The following is a 20909-nucleotide window of genomic DNA, read 5'->3' on the forward strand; positions in this document are numbered from 1 at the left end:
TTATTTCGCTAAAACGGTATAACTGATAAGTTCAAGCGAACAGGGCAAATATTACGAATGAATCTCGGCTACACTTGTTGTGATCACAAAAATTACTTACAGGGTAGGCGCCAAAGGGAGTTGGCATATGGTCAGGCAGGAAGCATGTTAAAGTATTTTCAAGACAAGATGTCCGAGAACCCTTCTTTCCACTATGCAGTGCAATTGGATGCAGAAGAACACATAACCAATATATTTTGGGCTAATGCTAAGATGTTAATTGATTATGCTCATTTTGGTGATGTAGTGACATTTGACACTACTTTTGGCACAAACAAAGAATACATGCCTTTTGGTGCATTTGTTGGATTCAATCAGTTCAGGGAGACTGTCATTTTTTGAGCTGCTCTTCTATTTGATGAAACATGTGCCTCTTTCAAATGGCTATTTAAGCCTTCAATTTAGTAGTTGCTGTCTCATAGCAGGGCATTTTGTTCTTTTGAGATGATTGATGAGCATCTGCGTGCTAATTGAATGCTTGGGTGGAGATTATTTTGATTTTTATATGTTGTACTGGTGGTTATTGGTGGAGATTATCTATTAGCATGGAACTATTAAAAATACTTAAGTGAAATCCTCACAGCGACAGTATACTGCACTGCTCTGTAAAATGCATATGTGTTCTCTGTTCTATGTCCTCTGTCCATGAAGTGGGCCTGAGCTGGGCTGCAGTTTCTCGTTTGGGCTGTGCAATCTAGCACTAGGAGAGCAGAGATGTCCAGCCGCTGTCGGATCGTGAACGGACGGCATCGGGCATGCCTAAAGTCACCTGAAGAACTGCAGAGAATCTGGATTGCCTCTCCGGCTCTCACCGAAACGTGAAGCCCGGACCCGGTTGTCGGTTGAAGCGATGCTTTCAACAGCTGGCCATTGCACCTCGTGCCTCTCTAGCCTTTGCCACCTGTCCAGCTGAAAAACAGTGGCAGTGCGATTGGGATTTGGGACCTCCATCTCCACCTGTTTAACTGTTTTGGTGCGAAGAGCGAAGAACTGAGTCGAGACATCTGCGACTTTGTGCCAAGAACAGAGTTGAGACATCTGCGATTTTGTGCCTCGCAAGTCTTGTACCCCATCCGTTCCAAGTTCTAAATTATGTCTAGATAAGTAATAAAATCTATTTACCAAAAAAATCAAAGCGACTTAAAATCTAAAATGAAGAGAGTAGATGGCTACAAAATTATCACGGGATCATAGGCAAATTCTAGATACATTTACCAGTTACCAGTCAATGGAGAATCCTAGAGGCAACATCGAGAGGATACGACTGCCGGCGCAGTCAGTCAGATCCGAGGTGTCGGTCCTCAAAAGCGACGAAACGATTGGGAAGGTATCTTATCCGCTTGTTAATCTGTGATGAAAAAGGAGCGCGGCTACACTTAATTAGTGTTGCATCACGAATGTGCGAAATGGTGGCTGGATGTACACACATTAAACCTTCCCCAAGTTCCAGACACTTGACTTCAAATAAGACTTCCAATCGAATCATGGAACTATGGAAGGTGGCTCGTCGCTTTGTTCAGCAAAACTCTTGCATGTATGTGCAAATAGACTTACTGAACACAAGGGTGCTCAAATTACACCCAGTCAAAGAATGAACAACACTTCTAGGGGGGGAGGAGAGAAAATGAACCTAACACCTCTTTCCTTACTTCCGCAACCCCAAACGAAACATCGAGACAGTACATCATCATCGTCCACCTCAACCGGCACCACCAAAATTACCCTGTACAGACTTTACAAACACTGGCACCTACAGCCCACATGAATCCTTTTCTCCTCAAAAAAACAAGAAGAGAAGGTACAACCATCTGATAATTCACAGTATAAGATTATGATGTCAGTGCAGCGACACCTCGATTGCCTCGTCCACTTCATCCTTTCAATGTGTCTGTTGTATTCTTTCTCCTGCCCGGACTGCTGTATGGCCCAGGCATGGGGCATCCAGGGAACATTTCATATACCATGTAGAAGCTTGCTGATCTGAGCTCTTGTCAATGCACGCCAATGCTCAGTTCTGGACGAGGAAGAAATCAGTGGTATAATTCAATCAGTGTTCTCTATATGTGCAGCTGAATCCCTATATTCCTCTGCGCTATGAACCCTTGAAACTGTCGTCTTTCAATGACCATGAGAGCAAGTGACCACTGGCATCCCCACTCAGAAGCTGCTTCAAGTCCGGTGGTATACAAAGCGCAGTGACAGGGTGTTTATGTGACTTGAGCACCTTCTGCAGAAGTAGCCTATACTCTGGTGTTTGGCCGTTCAGGCTAAGCCCACCAGAAGATACCGCAGGCGATTTGCTCTTGTTATTTACTGCTTCATCAGACGAGCAGTGCACCATCTTCCATACCTTTACTGCACCGCTTTGATGACCTGTCACGTACCAGTTTGTGTCCTGCCAGTCTGAGTGTATCGTGCTTGTCACAGACAAGATGAGGTCAGAAGGAAGCTGGGAGGTGTTCACCACAGCAAGGCAGTCCCCATTGATGCTCCAAACAGCAAAAAGAACACCAGCACCAGTCAGAATCTCACCAGTGAGGTTGTTCACATGTAGCGCAGATACTGAGGCTGGGAACCTTGGTAGCTGCTTCACAAAGACTAGGCTTGTCAGGTCCCACAAGATAACAGAACAGTCATCAGAGCCCGAGACAATTAGTGAGTAAGGTTGGCTGACAGAGACGCAAGTTATCTTGCCCGTGTGAGCACACAAAGCCTTCTCCATTCTCAGGAGACGGCGGATGCCATCCTTCACAAATCTCCACACTGCAACAACTCCATCATCACCACCAGTGGTGAGAATGTTGCCATCATGGCTCACTCCAGTGCACTGAATTTGACTACCACCATGAAGGTTTTCATGTGTAGACAAAAGTCTATCCTGATCATATGTTAATATTCTCAAGCTTCGGTCAGGGAATCCCCAGGAAATGTATTCATTGTAAGTTAGCGGCTTGAGCAAGCAGTTAACTGCAGCAATTAGGATTTTATCATTGTAGGAGACAATCTGGGACACCGAAGATGCAGTCTTGCGAATCTCCTGCTGTGTTAGATAGGGGCTGTACCGTAGAGGATGAGGAGGGACTTTCCTGTCAGTCCGCCTCTGTGGATGTGGTTTCTGGAATAACTGTTTTGGGGTCTGACCAAAATGGTTGATTTGTGCTAGTATTGAAGCCTTCATGGTAGGATCTGATACTGCGTCTATGTCAACATTGCCTTCGTATGTGTAGTGATAGAAAACATTGACGGCATCTTCAGCTGCCTACCATATATAATAAATAATAAAAGGAAATAAATATCAGAAATCACGTTAATAAATGAGAGATACTACCAAACGAAGTACTCCCTCCATTCAAAAGTATAAGTCACTTTGACTTTTTCGGTACATCAATTTTGTTATGTATCTAGATATAACATATGTGATACATAGCAAAATCTATGTACCAAAAAAGTCAAAGCGACTTATAATTTGGAACTTAGGGAGCTCACAAAAGCTAAAAAAATATTCCCAGCATAATATATAGAAATCGTTGGTCAAGATTACATCTGAGATGTGAAGTAAAATGGAGAACATAATAAGAAGCAGACTGGTTCATTAACTCATAATCCTGCTCTCCCAAGGATGAAAGCAAAACTATGCATTATTTAATAACTAGTCAGATGACACAAAATAATGAATCAGTAGAAGACTAGAAGAAACTTTAATAAAAAAGCAAATTAATAGCTCACTTTGTGCTCAGAAATCCTGTCTGTTCAAGAGTAAAAAGAAGACACTATCCTTATTTCAAACCGAAACATATTTGTGCTATGATGATTACACATTACAGCAACACTGCTAGGGATAAAATGCAAATGTAGAGATAGAGAAATGCTTAATACCTTTCCTCTCTGCTTATATCCAAAAATAAGATCAATCCAATGATGCAGATTCTCAGATACGTAATCTGATTCCAGTGCTTCCCGATGCTTCCTAATGAATTCTCTGGCACTGCCTTTAGCCCAAGGTGGCAAAACAACATCACCAACCTGAAAGCATCATTTAAAGAAGTTACATGTTTGCCCCCAACTGAAGACTTTCTAGACTAGTGCAAAGATTTGCACGCAATTTAAAAGTATACCTTCTCTCCTGATTGTTTCTCGCCCAGGTCCAGATTAAAACGGTTCTCCAAAAATTCAGGCAAATAATAGAACTCAGGAATTAGTTCTTTCACATCTGATGTGTTACTTTTGCCCGCAGCGCTTGCCCATGTATCCCCCACACTGTTGAATAAACGGTCTGCATGGTCAAATTGTCCACCCTGCAATTTCTGATTTTCTGTGCTAAAAGGAGGCAACCTTAAGAGATAGAAAAGGACAATTCCAGCACTTGAATAATGAGAGCCATAATGGAACTTTGGTACATCAGGGTCATCCCAGCTATCGTATCTGAAAGGAACAAAACAAAGAATTCCAACTCAGTTATATGGACCCTAGCGTTTAGCAAAACTAAAGATGTTAGTTTTTCTAGTTGAAAGTTGAAAGAGAAACAAAAGCATACAAATGGATGCTAAATGAACCAACCTCTTACGGAATTCCTCTTCTCCTTCCTCCGTTTGGCATCCCATGGGTTTATCAAGCCTGCGAAATGTCTGTGGATTCCTCAGATCTAAAGCATCGCTCTCATAATCTGCGAGAACCCATGGAAATACTGGGTACTGTGTGAGATCACTGTACCCTCGACCGGCAAGTGTATTTAGATGCATGAGATATTGGAAGTTCGTAATTTCTCCACTTTGCCATCTTTTAGAAAATGATTTTGCCATGCCTTTAAAAAGACGGCTCCCCTCACCACTCTCCTGTTTAGAGGATGCTGATATGGTTGTGTCCAACCTGTGGAAAGGCATATTTTCTTCAATTGTTAACAAAGGCACAAAGCTCCTATGCCAAATCTAATGATAAGTAATAGCAAGAAAATGCCAGGTCCTACAAGTTCAAATAGTTCATAGAATGCACAAGATAAAGAAAACATCCTAAACTATTAACTGAACGAGGCAAGAAGGAAGAATAGATAGCAAACGTAACAATACAGCGCTAGTAAAAAGGCATAATCGATATCTTAGTTTCTCGTGAAAATAGACAGCTCTTCCCAGCAATATCAAGCTTGATAATTCTAGTAAAAAAACTACCAGGCAAAGAAAAAAAAGGTGTGAGACATGAACCTTCTGGGAATTAGGACAATATACTTGTGGTTTCGAAACTATAGATCCTAAATACCAGAACTTATGACAATAAAAAATTGACAGTCGCATGTTTAACATGCAATCTGCTGACAAAAAAGTAACTTCCCTCAGAATGAAACACGAATGTTAATTCCACTGAAGCACAAAGTCATGAATTGGTACATATTACTCCCTCCATTCCAAATTATAAGACGTTTTGGCTTTTCTAGCTACATAGATTTTGCTATGCACTTAGATTTACACTATGTCTAGATACATAGTAAAAGAAGTGTATCTAGAAAAGGCAAAACGTCTTATCATTTGGAATGGAGGGAGTACCTTTCATGACACGATAATTATATAGACAGGTAGTTAAGTGTTTTGAATTCATTTTAATTCTAGTAAGAAGTCTTAATGCTACGCATGCACATGGTAACTACGAGGCATCTAGAGTTGCAAAGGATTAAGAATCCATACATGCTATTCCGCGGGAGATTCATGGCGATCAGATTTTTGAAAACTTCCTCTCTCTCCTTTTTGTGGAAAACTAGAAGCTCATTGCAACCATCCATGCTGAAAATTTCAATTGCAACAGGGCGGAGCTGGTAATCACGTTTCAGCAACTCATGAACACTATCAAGCTTCCACATATGCCATGGATGAGGCAGGTTGCTGCTGCTGCAAAGCTTCTCCTTTCCCCAAGCACCTCCGTTATATGCCCATGCTCTGCCACCAAGCAAGACCTTTGCTGTCCCACCCCAAGTGGAAGGTGATTTCAACTGAGATTCACTGCTTCCCATTATATCCTTGTTCACACCTAAAGCTTGATCGATGACAGAGAGCTCATCTTCACTGCCCTTTTCACAAATGCAATTGGAATCATCAATGTAGAAGTTCTCGATAATGTATAAGCAAAGTTCTCCAATTAGAAATATTCCATCGAGCTTATCAAGACCAGCAACCCGTTCACAGTTGTATTTATGCCTTATTTTCTCATAGGGCTCCAGATAAGGCCTGATAAGATACTCACCATTGTCAAGCAATTCCTTTTCTGATTTATCCTCTGAGGTTCTTGCATCAGTACCTTTGACTGAAGGTGCCCTCCTTGGTGAACTAAGTTCAGATTTACCCTGGTGACTCTCGGTCATGTGAAAAGAAAGGGAACTTGATTTTGCTCCAAATTCCGTCGCAGAATGAAGGCTTTGTTCATTAATGCTGCTTTTATCATCAGTCCAGCCAATTGGAGCTGAAATTGTGCTTCCTCCTTTGAATATGTCATCTTCATCTTTGAATGACGAAAACTCAACAGCATCAAGATCCTTCTGCTCAGTGTCATAGGTCAAAAGATTCAAGCCTGACATTGTATCTGACCCAGATGTCATCAACAATTCTCCATCCTCTTTATTGATCATCTTAGCACCATTTGATCCAAGGTTGCTGGTTAGAACATTCTGAATAGTATCTATCTTAAATTTGGAGTGCTCAAGTTTCTTCCTCATTCTATATGGTCCTTCAACAGCACACAGCTGCCACTCAGGTTCTGTGGATGATTGCCGCATGGGAAAAATACCTCTCTCATGAACAAGTTCTTGGAGCTGGCTTTGCCACTCACTTTCTCCGTGCAGTATCCATCCATATTTGTCTTGACGAATTGCTCTTAGCTCTGTAGACATCACATCACGAACCAAATCAAGATTATACCTCCGCTCATTTATCTGCTCCCAGTGCCTGGCATCTAGTTTTGCAGATTCGCGAAATTTCCGTCCCATCTCTTTCTTGCGCCTGACCTCCATTCCTTTTATTCTCACGCCAGGAAATTTTGCTGAGCCGGTAATATATTGAACCCACATTATTAGAGCACACTGGTCCAACACTTTACTTATTGTTTGCTGGGAACTTTGGAGCCATTCAAAAAACACTGATGTACTTCCAGTGAGCAATTTATCAAGTCCTCCATGCAGGATGTCCAGTTGCTGTCCTTGATTAGGCTTGCAAACTAGCAGGTCCTCAAGAGATTGGCGACGATGCACTACCAAGTATTTAAGTAAATCAACCACCAAGTTTTGAGCAGTTACTCTCTTGTCATGGAGAAGTGCCATTAAATTTATGCAGAAACAACACATTAGATCTGTATCAACATTGCTTGGGCAGAGCACCAATCTCTTGTTAGCAATTAGTAGCTGGAGAACTGTACAAATATCAATAGAATAATCTTCCTGATAAGGTTTAGAAGCTAAACTCCTCCCAGTTTCCGTCAGGAATGCAAGATTTGCAAGTAGATCATCTTCCCCCATACTTTTAAGGAATGTTGGGAGGAAGCAGTACATTATCATCCGGTTTGTGTTCTTCAATATTGCGTGGATGTAAGGATCAAGTTGCTTGCTTCCTCGAGCAATGGACAAGATACCTTTACCTGGAGGCACAGCATCTTCAACACGGCCATCTTTATTAGCAAGCTGTAACATGGACATTAAGAATTCTAGTGTTTGTAGTACCCTGAGTGGGGTTGGAAAGCAGCCCATGTACACACGATCAACAATCATCCAGCAAAGTGGGTCCAAATTGACAGACCAGCGGCTCTTGTCAAGTTTCTTCCCATCTTCTTCATCGTCAAGCAAGAGCTTTCTTTCAAGGAAGTTCATCAATCTGCTTAGGCACAAGCCTTGAAAAACCAGAGCAGAGTCAATATCAACAAACAAAGGCACGGACTCCAAAATGTTCTCAACAAAGAGTGCTGCTTTAAGCTGATCTGAGATAGTGTCAGCAAGGATTTGAGCAACAAAATCTAGAACAGCAGTAGCTCCTGCAGAGCATGGGCCACCCCCATAACCTAAATCATCTATGTCAAGCAAAAGCTTGGAATTGATTGGGAAAAGGGTATTCGCAGCAGATGATCCCTGAATATTTGTCCTCAGATCAGGGGACGAGTCCAGGTCTATCCCAGATATAGATGAAGCCATGGATGGAGAAGCTGTCAGGTGTCTACCATCACTATACGATCCTGCACTGCCAGGCCAAGATGTGAATGGGGCCATTGGAGATGCGGTAGGGGTACTAGCTGCTCTGTGGGTTGACCTCTCGGATAAAACAGGAGATCCAGCATTATTCATAGCAACCGAGTTGGGTGAATCAGTTGCATGGTGGGATTCAGCAATGCCATTTGCACTGGAAGCTGTGATCCGCCCTTGATCATGAGCATTATTAAACATTTGGTTTGCTTCTCCATTTAAAATCTTAGTGCTGAGCTCCTGATTCGAAAGAATCATCTGCTTTGGCTTCAGCAGTTTCAAAAGAGTTTGGCATGCCAGTACTTTCTGAACTGGAACTTTTCTGCTCCTGAGGAAAACTTGTGACACTCAACGTTTTGGTAGATTGCTCCTGATCATGTGGTAAACTTGAAAAGGCATCCTTTGAACTTCCATTATCATCATCATGTACATTCCTCTCATCAGTTGTAGCAGTTGTAAGATCTTTTGCCATCCTCAGGGCACAATCAGACCTACATAACCAAAACAAGGTTTAATATAAACATTTAACGCACCAAGTAACATGATATATGCACATTGATACATTGTACAAACCTCACACAAGAGAAATAGAGATCAACACAGCTCTCTAGGAAATCATGCCGCCTGCAAACAGCAGAGAATGGTGGGCACATCTTTGCCAGATCAACCATGAACCTCAATATTGAAGTAGCAACAGCAGGTGCTGCTGCTTCACCACCCATTAACCTTGCTGCATATGTCTTATGCATCAGAGCTTCTCCTTGAAGATCACCTCCCATGTCCGATGTCGCCTCAACGAGATCCGCGACCAAGGTGCCGTTAAGATGTGAAAGATTGTTATTCTCATGTGCAAGCATAGATTTCATAATCAAGGAATCAAATGTAGCTTTTGCCATTGCAATTATAGTATCCAATAGATCCACAAACTTCAATTCTCCATAGTTTCCATCGCTAGGCATGAGAGCATGGAAATCAAGCATGCGGACCTCTGGCACTCGAGGATAAACAGGCTTCCCAAACACCAAACAGAACAATATATAGTATATTTCTGGAGAATCGTGAAAGCTTGGAAGCACATGATTCAATCCTTGAAAACCTCCACTTGTACGGAACTTCAATGCAAATGTAGTTGATGACGTAAGGCAAACTCCTAAAAGAGTCGTGATCCATCTCATACTAGTTGGATGTACCGCTTCATCAAGGAAATATGTGACTAATCTGGATGAAACAACTTTATGCCATTGTTCCAGCAATTCTTCAGCATTTATGGTTACTTGTAGATCAATAAGCATTTCCAATAACATGTTCCTCACAATAACATGCTTTCCCATAGCCTCCCGCACAATCTGGCGGTTCGGTGTAAGCTCTGGAGGATCAAATGTCATGATTATGAATCTTACAACAAGCTCCAGCTCAGAAGCTAGAAAACCATCCTCCAGGATGACACCTAGAAGCACAACTAGCTTCTCCAGCACGGGAATTTCAACATCACCACGTTGTAAAGTAACAAGAAGATGTTGAACAAGATTAATTCGGCGCAGTATTGTAAGGTTGTGATTTCTGAACCAATGCATGGACACCATCCTCTCAAGAAACCCAAGAAGAGTTATTTGCACTGATATAGGAGCAGCAACCCATATAGTCCAGTCCAAAAGAATGTGTTCAACCATATCGGCATTTGACAAGACTATAAATTCAGAAGTCTCACCAGCTAGGTCAGCATTCTCCAGCTCAGACAAGTGGCTAAATGAATCCTTTTGAGCTGAAAAGTCATCTAGATCCCCATGTGATCCCCCAGAAGACATATCATCGCCAAACTTGGGTAAGGTAAGATCATCAAGGCTGGCCTCTGGGGACATTCCAGATGCATAGCTTGCTGTTCGATTTATCTTTGATTTCTGTGGCTCAGGAAAGGAAGCCTCACAGGCAGCAATACGAAAGAAAATGTCAAGAGATTGCATATCAAATAGTGACATTCTCCTATGAAGAAAAAGCGCAAGAAGATGATAACCCCTCAAGGCCTGCATGTTTTTTACATTTTGATGACTCTGCTGAAGAGATAGTGCAAGCAGCTCCAGTGCCATATGCAGCATATCCCTACTTTCAGCAGCTTCAACAAGGGCAAGTACAACAGGCATCCCACCGACTGTTTGAACAGTGTCACCAATTGTGCATTGATTACAAATGTAAACATCACCGCTTAGACGCCCATATCTTGGTATACCTGTTAACATAACTAGTTGAATTCTGGCATATCCAATTCAAAAACAGAAAATGTAAATTCAATAGCTAGATGACATTACACACCTCCTATAGGGGATGCAGCAGCAGAAGTTGGATCGACAAGGTTCAGCAGCGAAAGAGTCCCAGATGCTCGAAAAGCATCTGATGAAGTCCCATCAAATGCAAATATAAGCTTCTTCCCAGACAATTGTAAGGAGAGATTTCTTAAGCGTTCCATGTCCCAAACAATTCCACTGCTCTCAAGTCTAGAGCTCCCTTGTTTCATTGAACTGTCAACACGCTGGCTGCTTGAAGGTGCAGGAACTTCCACTTCTAATGAATCCAGAATTGCCATTACCTCCCCACCACAGGCCCAGTTTGGGACAAATCTCAGAAGGTCAGTGTCCTGGAACAACCCCCGATACCCTTGTCCAAGAATGTACATAAAACAAATGCTCCCTGGTGTCAAGACCTCTTCAAAAAGATAGCAACACCGGAGCCGCCATGACAAGTCAGAAACTTTCCCACGGATAGTAGGCGTACCAAGTGTTACTTGCAAAGATTTACCAAATGGGGATGGCGAGTATCCAAGCTTGCCAGTGTGCCTCAGCTTTCCATCAAGATACAGGCTAGCCACACTTGCTTGGAAAAGGCCAGCTAGTGCATTTGGCTTACTATGAACAACAGCAAGATGATGCCATTTTCCTTCTTCCATTTCAATGCCTGGAAATGACAATGAACTTGAACTGCCCGTAGATATAGTAAAAACACCATTGTCATGGAGATAAAGTTCAGCAAACAGAGTGTTAGCATCGTCCACTGCACCCACAGAAAATATGCGCAAAACATGCCCACTCTTCTTGCTATATGCCCCTTTTGATGCTTTTTCTGCTTCCTTTGGTTGGCATTTAAAGAAGTCCTGAAATTGGAACCAGCAAACAAAGGAGTACCCAGAAACAGGCGGCCATGTTCTTTCTCCTAATGAAACCTGAATAGATGCATGACCGGCTTTGCTCATGTCCATCTCAATGAAAGGAGCTAGAGAAACATGTCCTTGTCTGACATCTTCCATTTGAATTAACTTGTCCATCATATTAACAAAAAGATGACCTGAACGCTTCACTTTCAGCTGAAGAATATATCTCACAAGAAGCCTTAGCTCAGATGAAGACAACCTGGACAGGACAAGAGTAACCATGTACTGTGAAACAATGAAACAAAATTGTTGCAACGGAACGCATGGAATTTTATGAGATATGACGAACCTGTAAGAACCTAGCAGTTCAACAATTCTCAAGGCATAATTAAGAATAGGAGAGGAACCCTCCAAAAATGGGCTGATTGTCTCAAGTAGAAGGCCAACACATCCTATGTAATAAAAGAGTAACAAAAACATAAAGTGCCATGTCAAAATAAGTCAAAAGAAAAGAGTAGCAAGAATATCTTTTGCCCATACCAACAGAAGTTAAATTCTCCTGGTTGAAGGGACCAGCAATTGCTAGCTTCTCAATGAATCTCAGCAACTCAAGTTGAACTTTAGGTGTAAATACCAGCAAAGAACGGATCAGCACAACAACTGCACTAGCATTGTACACACGCTCCTTGTCAAGCCTTGAAAGTCCAAACGATGTTGCAGACAAGAAGCTCGATTCATCCTCTGAGGTTTCAGAACAAATGCTCTCTACCTGCAGGTTACTAGTGGGCGGGAGAACAATCTCAAGTGCAAGCTCAAGCAAAAGCAAGATAACTTGTTTTTCACAATCCACACAAAGCAACCCAGACTCAGAGAGGAGATCATAGAAAGTGTTCGACGACAGGATTGTATGCAGCCTTATCCTATTGACAGAATTGTTGCATACTGCAGCTGTCATTGCTCGCAATAGAAAACCAAAGATCTTCATATGAGTATGCAAAGATGATTCAGTCCCTTCATTTTCACTGTCATTCTGGAAACTATGCAGCGTCGTCAGCAGCAGGGAAAATCCAGTGGCTTCTCCAAATATTCTTTGTGCTGAGCTGTTTGCCCCAAGAATCCGCCACAAAGCACCAAATGTATCACACTTTGCATCATTTTCAAGCTTAAATTGAGAACCAGATGAGGTTGATACCATCCCACTCTTCAAGATTTCAATCAATGACCCTATTTCTTCTGGATGAGCCTGAAAACAGTACTCATGTCAAAATTAAGTCAAGTTCGCAAGCATGACAATAGTTCGTATTTACAGAAGAAAAATGGTTTGTATTTTCATGGAATAGTCAGCTACAAACACAAACCTGAAGAGAATCTTCAATTATTAGGCATGACAATAGTCGCAATACACCAGATCTGTGGCTTTCAGATACCAAGAAAGGAAGAATGATGTTGACACCATTGGATGATCGAAATGATTGTTGGTTAGGCTCAGCTCTTTTCAGCAGATAAAAAAGACAATCCCAAGCATCAGTAATTGTCCCTTCATCTTCAAACATGGGAAATTTTGCAGAACTAGAAGCCATTAACTTTGGCGAAAGAATTGCATCTTTGTTGTCCGCCGTCCTCTGAAAGTTAGTTGCATTAGACATCCTCTCTGTAGAGTCAAAGGCCTTATTTTGCTGCTCATCTCCAAAGAAAAGCTTGTTTTGCTTCAAGTCATCTAACAATACCCCCAGGACACCAACTTCTCTAAGAACTTTCTTGTACTGCTGATCAAAGGAAAGTAGCTTTACAAAGAACGAAAGCACTGTATGCTTAAGACTGGTAGAAATTGGTTGTTGCAATAAGCAACAAAGTGACAACAACTCCTGCTCTGGAATGCAGTTTACTACAGTGACAGCATATTCCAATATTTTTAAGATGACCTCTTGTAGTGCTGCAGGGAAGCTGCCCATGTTTAGGATAAAAAGAGGAACAGTACGTAGTTGTTGGCATAGCTTGTAATTTTCAAGATGGCTCGAGAAAATCTTGAACATTCTATTGAGAACTTCGGCTTGCACTTCCAAATTGTCTGCCTTCAGAAAAATATCTTGTAGCATCTGAATGGCGTCAAGATCTTTTACCTTGGGGCTACTAACTTCCATCATGTCGTCAAATTTGTCAGCAGAAGGAGTTCGGCTTCTGCTGTGCCCCATTCCTTTCGCATGAGAAGATTTTAAACTCTTACCACCACCATTTTCTGAGGGGCCAATTTGTGACAAATTTACAAGAACATCAAGCAACCTAGACAACTGAGGTGAAAGGTCACATGAGAATATATCCTGTTCTAATCTGTGAGAAGGAACGGATGCATCCTCTTCAGATGCTAACTTGGATGAGGATTGGAGAGTCTGATTTTTGTGTAAGCTACAAAGCGTAAGAGCAAACTGAACAAGGAACTGGTAACCATGAGCATTATGCATGTCTTCCCTGAGCCTTATGGACCCAGACTCTGTAAAGTAAAGTAAACCAGATATTAAGATATTAGGCGCACGACAATAGTGATCATTCAATTTGTATGGCAACAAAGTATTTAATCCCAAGCAAGAATAAGCTAGAGGTGGAAACACGACCAGAACCACACAAACAAAGGAAGTTATTTAATAATTTGTAAACATTGAAAAATATTGAATCAAAGCATCTTACTCAGAAGAAATACATGAGTGGCAAAGGTCATCAATACTAACCAGGCCTGTAAGACAGCTCAACACATTCCAGTAATAAATCCACAATGCCCATGGTGTAAGCAGCATCACCACTCTGAGGATTGAAATCTTTCACAGCCATAAGGAGTACTTTAATCTAAAAGACATGGTGGAGAAAGGGTTAACAAGATTGAATAGAAATATATGCAAAAGAATAGGTGTTCCAGTAAATAATACAAGGAAACTGCTACAAGATGCCCAACACCCCAGCAGGATGGGGTTGAACCCTGCATGCCACCAGTGACTCTTCTAAAAAAAGATGAGCAAAGGGAGAGAAAACAGAACTTTGGTAAATGGTAGCACAGTTACCAGGATTTAGCTGGGGCCCAAAAAGGATGTCTATGTCAGAAGAAAATGCCTAAATGAAATACCAAGATGCTTCAGTGAAGATTTTCCCACTCTTCAAAAGTTTATGTTCTAAACTTCTAATGTTAGCCAAGTGAAAGCAGATATTCTTTGTGAAGATTGAATAACTAAGAACACGTTGCTATGTGCTGTTTAGTACTTCAGTGTGACGAAATCCTAACTAGACCCAAGAACAGGACAACATTTCATCCACAATAAAGAACAGATAGTAATGTACCAGCTGGTGCTTCCTGATGTACTTTGCAGAAGTCCCATTGTCATTTGCAAGAAGAAGACCAAGGACCTGTTCAGTAATGAACTCAATATATTTAGCAACTATTGGTGCAGCAGAAACATGACCCTCCAAAACATAATGTTACATAGTTTCAAATTACCTGCATCGCATGGCGATGGAGCTGAATTGTGTGAAGGGGAACAATACCATCCCTGAACTGTGAAAACACAGATAGTGAACCATTTGCAACCATGTGGAAAAGAACTTGTAAGGCATCATCTTCAATTAAACTTGGTGCAGCAGATTGATGGCTCGCCAGTGCTTTCATTATATGTATTACGCTTCCCTCAATCTCCATAGAACAGAAAAAAGAATAAAAATCAAAACCAAGTTGACCAAGAGAAAATGAAGGGAAGAAATATAGTCACCATATAACATATATGAACAAAAAGAAAAATACATGTAATAATACAGACAAAGCAGCAACCCTATGTTAAACAATTTCCAATTTTGTGTATGTCAACAGTAGTCTTGCAAATAAGGCCCTGTTTCTATGAGAACCAGAAGATTGAGATTACCTCAAGCCGTCGTGATTGAATAGGATCCAAATTTTTGTTTTTCTCAATTCTGGATCCTTCTTGGTGAGCAGGCGAGGTATTTGTGGAGTTCTCATTGGGACTCAATAGAGAATTGAGGATATATATCAGGCAGCACAAAATACCAGAGTCCAACAGAGGCTGCTTATCATTTGTCTGTAACCATGAAATTAAACATGACAAGAGATGCATGTTAGTTTAAACATTTGGCAAACTGTGTAATTGTGTTTCATATTGGATACGAAATATAATATCAGCAAGCAAGTCCATAGCTAAGTAAATTTTTATCGATGAACCACCCGACACCCCCAATACACTTGGATATTAATTGTGTAGAACTCAGAAAATAGATGCCTCTTGCTTCTTTGTACTATTAGTTGCATGTTTTAATAAACGTTGCAATAACAGACAGTATACTGCATGAAAAATACTCCTTTTTGTCATATCATAGCAATTTCACTAACCTCTGTCACAAGAACTTCGACTGCGTACAACAAATTTGATCCTGGACATATACCAAGCTGGATCATGGAACCAATGAGTCAAGAGAGTGTATGGCCACCTGGAATCCAGAAATTGCACTAGATAAACAATATAAGAACAAACCTCTGTGATATCTGAAAAGAAGCCAATAACATCAGCCACATGCAGTGATCTTCCTTTGCTGTGGATTCTTAGTTTCTCCACATCAGTAACAAAAGCTCTTCCAATAACAAAAGAAAAAACATGTCCTTCTACTAACCTGTAGAAATTATGAAGGGAAGAAACAGAAGACCATTATTCAGTTTTCTAAAATAGAGAGTAGACATGAACTCACTGAAATAAATGCAATGTAACAGCATAATTTACTGAAAGTAGTGTGTGCAATTGTAAAGAGTCATACTTTGTAACTAATTGAGCTACACTAGAATATTGCTTCACTAGGCTACAGAAGACATCTACAGCCAAATTTAAGGCCCTTTCTTTCTCCTGCAGAGGGAAAAAAACAGAATACAATGTCAAGGCAAGAACCAGCTCACAATGTCTTACTATTGATTTGCGGTGAAAAAAATAAAACAAGTGTCAGGGTACCTTTTCAGAGCTGGAAGAGCGAAATTCTTCCCATAATCTCCTAAAGTCCGACTCCAATTCATTTTTCCCCCTGAGTACAAGAGAAATAATGTTAAGATTAGGGATGTAAGTCCCACATGTTTTGGGTCATTGGGTTAACCCAAACTTGCTAAAATGAACTAGAATCGCATGCCACATAATTAATTTAAGGGGAGACATGAACTCAGCTAGCTGACCCACAAAACATCATTGGAGACCCACTTGCATCCTTGGTTAAGATGGAGAACATGAAGATTTTTTGCAGAAGCATATATCATTCACTTAAACTAGCAGAACCAAATTCCCAATCAATATTTGAAATGGACATAAATTCTTGATTTAATTGTTCAAAGCTAGAATACAGGAACTTAACCTGTGGTGCATATACTACCATGTGACTATGTGAGAATGCAATCCATACACGTACATTAGTTAGCTTGAAGAGATTGGCAGAAAAAAAAAGTAAATAGAAACTTATAAGAGGTACAGACTCTTGTTATCAGGTCCCAGTGCTATACAGTGTTAAAGAAAAGATAGCTGGTAACATACTTAACGAACAATCATGACCATAGTATTTGTTCCTTTACCAAGTGATTATATAGTTAGTTAGGCAAAGGATAGTATAATGGCAAGTGCATGAATAAGTCACTGTTCTTTCATGGTGCTGTAATGCTATTTAACAAACACTGCAGCAATGGCAAACCTTAATTTCCAGACCAAAAGCTAAGCATGTATGGCTTACAAGTCTCCATTCCCCAGTAAACTAGATATCTTCTCTTTTATATATAGAATCTCTGCGATAAGGGTCCAAAAGCGCTAAATCATGTTTAATCACAGATTGATGACATAGCAACCCTCTTCAGCTACTGTCCAGCCAATACGAGTGACTGTGCAGCAGAAGGGGGGTCACAGAGAATATGACAGTAGTAGTAGCAACCATCATTAGAAGTATCTAACACAGGAAATCTAACCAAAAAAAATCAATGAAGGAGCATATCCCTAGCAGCGCGGTAACAGTCAACCGAACTTCACACCACCTTAGAATGGCATGTGCCACAATAATCTTACAACATCCGAGTTCAAACATAAACCGACAAACTAAGCAAACCAGACTATAAGTTAACCCCAATAAAGATTCTACGAGAAATGCAAAAACACATTAGCCCCGTTGTTCTACAGAAGCACAACAAACAAAAGGACAAGGGCCGTAGCCTTCAGGCATGGCATACAGATCATAAAATTGACTATGCAGCTACCGACTCGCCCAACCACCGTCCTAGTCCGGCATCATTTCTCTGCAAGGCACCACCATCCTAGTCCAGCATCATTTCCTCTGAAGACACCGTCGTCGTCTATGATCAACATAAGAGCAAAACCAAAATAACTGCAGCACTATCACCAAGCTCGAGCTAAAAAAAACATTCACTGATATCAGCCCTATGAGTCAAAACGTTAATACAACACATAGTCCCGCATCTTGCCAACTAAATCACCAAACAGCCAAAGACGGGAAGATGAAACGGAAAAGCAAGCATCTACGATCGAAACCTCTCCGAATCTAAATCCGATTGTCATTGCTAAACCCGGAAAACGGGAGTAACGGGATCACATCGGAGCTAGCCATGCATCACCAGACACGGGATTTGATTCAGGCAACGCGAGACCAGTAGAGAGGCGTTTGACTCGGCTGGGGGACCCACCTGGCAGGAGACGCGGCGGCAGAGGGCGAGCTCCCGGCCGCCGCGTCGAAGCCGCCCTCGTCCCCGCCGGTGGAGGCGGAGCTGAGCCTCGGGGTGGCGAGGTCCTGGACCGCCTGCTGGCGGTGGAACGGCGACCCCGGCGGCGGCGGCGGCGGGGGCGGCGGCTGCTGCTCCTGCTGCTGGCCGGCGGCGAAGACGACCTTACTGAGCAATGTGGACCATTTCATGGTGCCGACCCCTCATCCGGCGCGCAGATCCCGGCCGGATCCCGCCGATTCGCCGGAATTCCGACGCGATTCCCCGGCTTCCCTTGTTTCTCCGAATAAAATTTTATTCACGTTGTTCCTCGCCTCCGCCTCCCGCTCGTCGCCTCCGACCTCCTATTTTTGTTGTCGTCTGTTTGCTTGTGTTTTCTCTGCCTCGCTCGTTTTCTTTTTTGTTTCCTCTTTTTTACCCACGCACCTTCACCCCCCGGTCCCTCTCTCCTCTCTTCCACCTCGCCGCGACGCCGCCTCTCTCCTCTAGCTGCTCTGCTGCGTCTATGCGGCCTTGCGCCTGTGAGTGTGTCCTCTGCTCTCTCGATTCGGTTGTTGGCTTGAGCCCCTCTTGCCTGGTTGCTTGCTACGCTTCCCTAGTATTTTCTTTTTCTCCTTTTTATCTTTATTTTTTTGTTTCTGGTAGGTAACAATACTATGACCTTGTCTTTGTTCGTGCGTGTTTATATTCTATCTTTACGACTTTTGACAGAGGAGAGCTGCTGGTTATTTGGTTCCTGTCTCTAAGGTCTTGTTTAGTTTAAAAAAATTTCTTAAAAAGTGCTACAATAGCTATCATATCGAATCTTGCGATACGTGCATAGAGCATTAAATGTAGACGAAAAAAAACTAATTGCACAGTTTGGTTGAAAATCGCGAGACGAACATTTTGAGCCTAATTAGTCCATAATTGAATACTAATTGCCAAATAAAAACGAAAGTGCTACAGTAGCCAAATTCCTAAAAACCGCCCAACTAAACAAGGCCTAAAGCGTGATGAAATTTCCCTTTTAGTCGGGATGCCTATTTGGTCTTTGGTGAATGACAATTGAGGGGAACTTTCGATGGACAAGATAGTTTATTTCCCTTTTGCTCTTCTATATATTATAAGGACTTCCTCACGAATAAATGTCATGTTTAGTATATATGGTCGAAATAGATAAATATTTATTTACAAAATAAATAGACTTTTGGAGGGTGATTCAATTATACCTTTTTGTCGGGTCCAATCATAGCAAAATAATCTGGCTGTAATGCCAAAAAAGAGGCAAGATCGTAGAGACCTTACATTTTCACCATCGTCTTAAACCTTAGATCAGTAGAGGGTTGTCAAACATGGACGGTAGAAAAGCAAGACATTCGTTACCTAGCCTTGTACTAGCGCTCTTTCAACATTAGATCTAGATTGGCTAGAATTGCTCTTTGATCTTAAACCTAGTTGGGGATTCAGTCACCTAAGACAAGAATTGAGTAATAGTAGCACCGTAAATCACAAGAGGAAAGGAGTTGTTTGATGGTACTCCAAGACAGGAATCATATATTAGATTGTTGTAGATCCATGAGGCATGAAGTGGAGTTGAAGCAATAAGGTCGGCGTTTAACATTGGCATAGGAATATATGGAGCTCGGTAGCAAAGATGGGAAATGATTGACGTCAAACCCTAGCATAGTAAGGCACATGTATAGGAAAGGGTTTCAAAAGTTACGTAAGATGACGTGGTACATGATAGATATTGATGCTAGGAGACATAAGGTAGTGGTGTGATTAGGTAAATATAAGATTGATGATCTACGCATATTCCTAGAAAATATGAAAGAGTAGCATTGTACGCCTATTAGGACAAGAGACGTCATACAAATAGACAAGCACGCTTGTTTCCTTGGGTTGCCTAAAAATACAGTTACAAATATGACACTATTCATGTATGATTCTTGAGTGACCATTCTTAATATTATTATTCAAATAATGTTATTACAAAGACTTTGAAGAAAGCTTTCCCACGTAGATGGTTGATCTTGAGATTAACAAAGTTAGCATAGATGTTTGTTGTTGACAACTGTTTACACCAAAATTTGGAAAGAAGAACGTGGGAACTCGAAGCTTCTAGGATTGTATCATCAAGAAATCGATCAGGTGTGAATCGATATCGGCTGGTTTTGATGCAGTGTCGGAATCGATTATTTTATAGATGACGTCAACAGATAACGTCAATGGACTACGTACAGATGGCGTCAGAGAAAAATGTGTCGGACTCTACAAAAAAAGATTAGGGTCCAAGTTATTTTTAAGTTAAGAATGTTTTCTTTTATTCCAAGAATTGTAATGAGTCGTATTTAAGTAGAATTCATGTTTAGGTTCCGGATATAAATATTAGACCCCGGTTATTGTAAGAATCAATCAATACAATTACTTTTTTCGGCTTCACGCCAACCCTTAGGATTAGAAGTACTGTAGATCTCGACGAGTTCTTCAACAAGCAGGGCCGCATCGACTGATCGACCTCCAGCTTGTCTATGAGTACCGTCACGACTTGTATCATACTTGTAAAGCTACATCAGCCGATTAATCTTTTATGAGTATAATATAAGTTAGTTATCGATTTGTATCATTATTTGTAAGGCTGCATCAGTTGATTGATCTCTTACGAATCATAATATAGATCAAAGTTATCGATCTTGTGTTAAATAACTTGTTGTTTAATACAATATCACCTGTTATCGAATCTGCTAAGATTAGTAAGATTTTCCTTACTGTTTTTTGTCGATTCAACAACTATCGATCTTGTT

At 41.3% G+C, this 20909-nt stretch overlaps 1 protein-coding gene across 1 annotated transcript; it reads right to left on the bottom strand.

Annotated features, from left to right (window-relative positions):
* Positions 1-1550: 1550 nt before the first annotated feature.
* Positions 1551-18761, bottom strand: LOC136460684 (protein SPIRRIG-like). Its single transcript, XM_066460308.1, is given in 20 exon segments — positions 1551-3298; positions 3916-4062; positions 4155-4461; positions 4597-4905; positions 5712-8488; positions 8490-8733; positions 8816-10466; positions 10550-11640; positions 11731-11833; positions 11922-12624; positions 12740-13869; positions 14105-14219; positions 14706-14771; positions 14863-15054; positions 15281-15454; positions 15763-15819; positions 15905-16040; positions 16182-16267; positions 16370-16439; positions 18088-18761. Coding segments are annotated over 20 exon segments (10752 nt in total). The 5' UTR covers positions 18315-18761; the 3' UTR covers positions 1551-2131.
* Positions 18762-20909: the final 2148 nt, after the last annotated feature.

Source organism: Miscanthus floridulus, chromosome 1, assembly GCF_019320115.1.
Source record: "Miscanthus floridulus cultivar M001 chromosome 1, ASM1932011v1, whole genome shotgun sequence".
NCBI lineage: Eukaryota > Viridiplantae > Streptophyta > Magnoliopsida > Poales > Poaceae > Miscanthus > Miscanthus floridulus.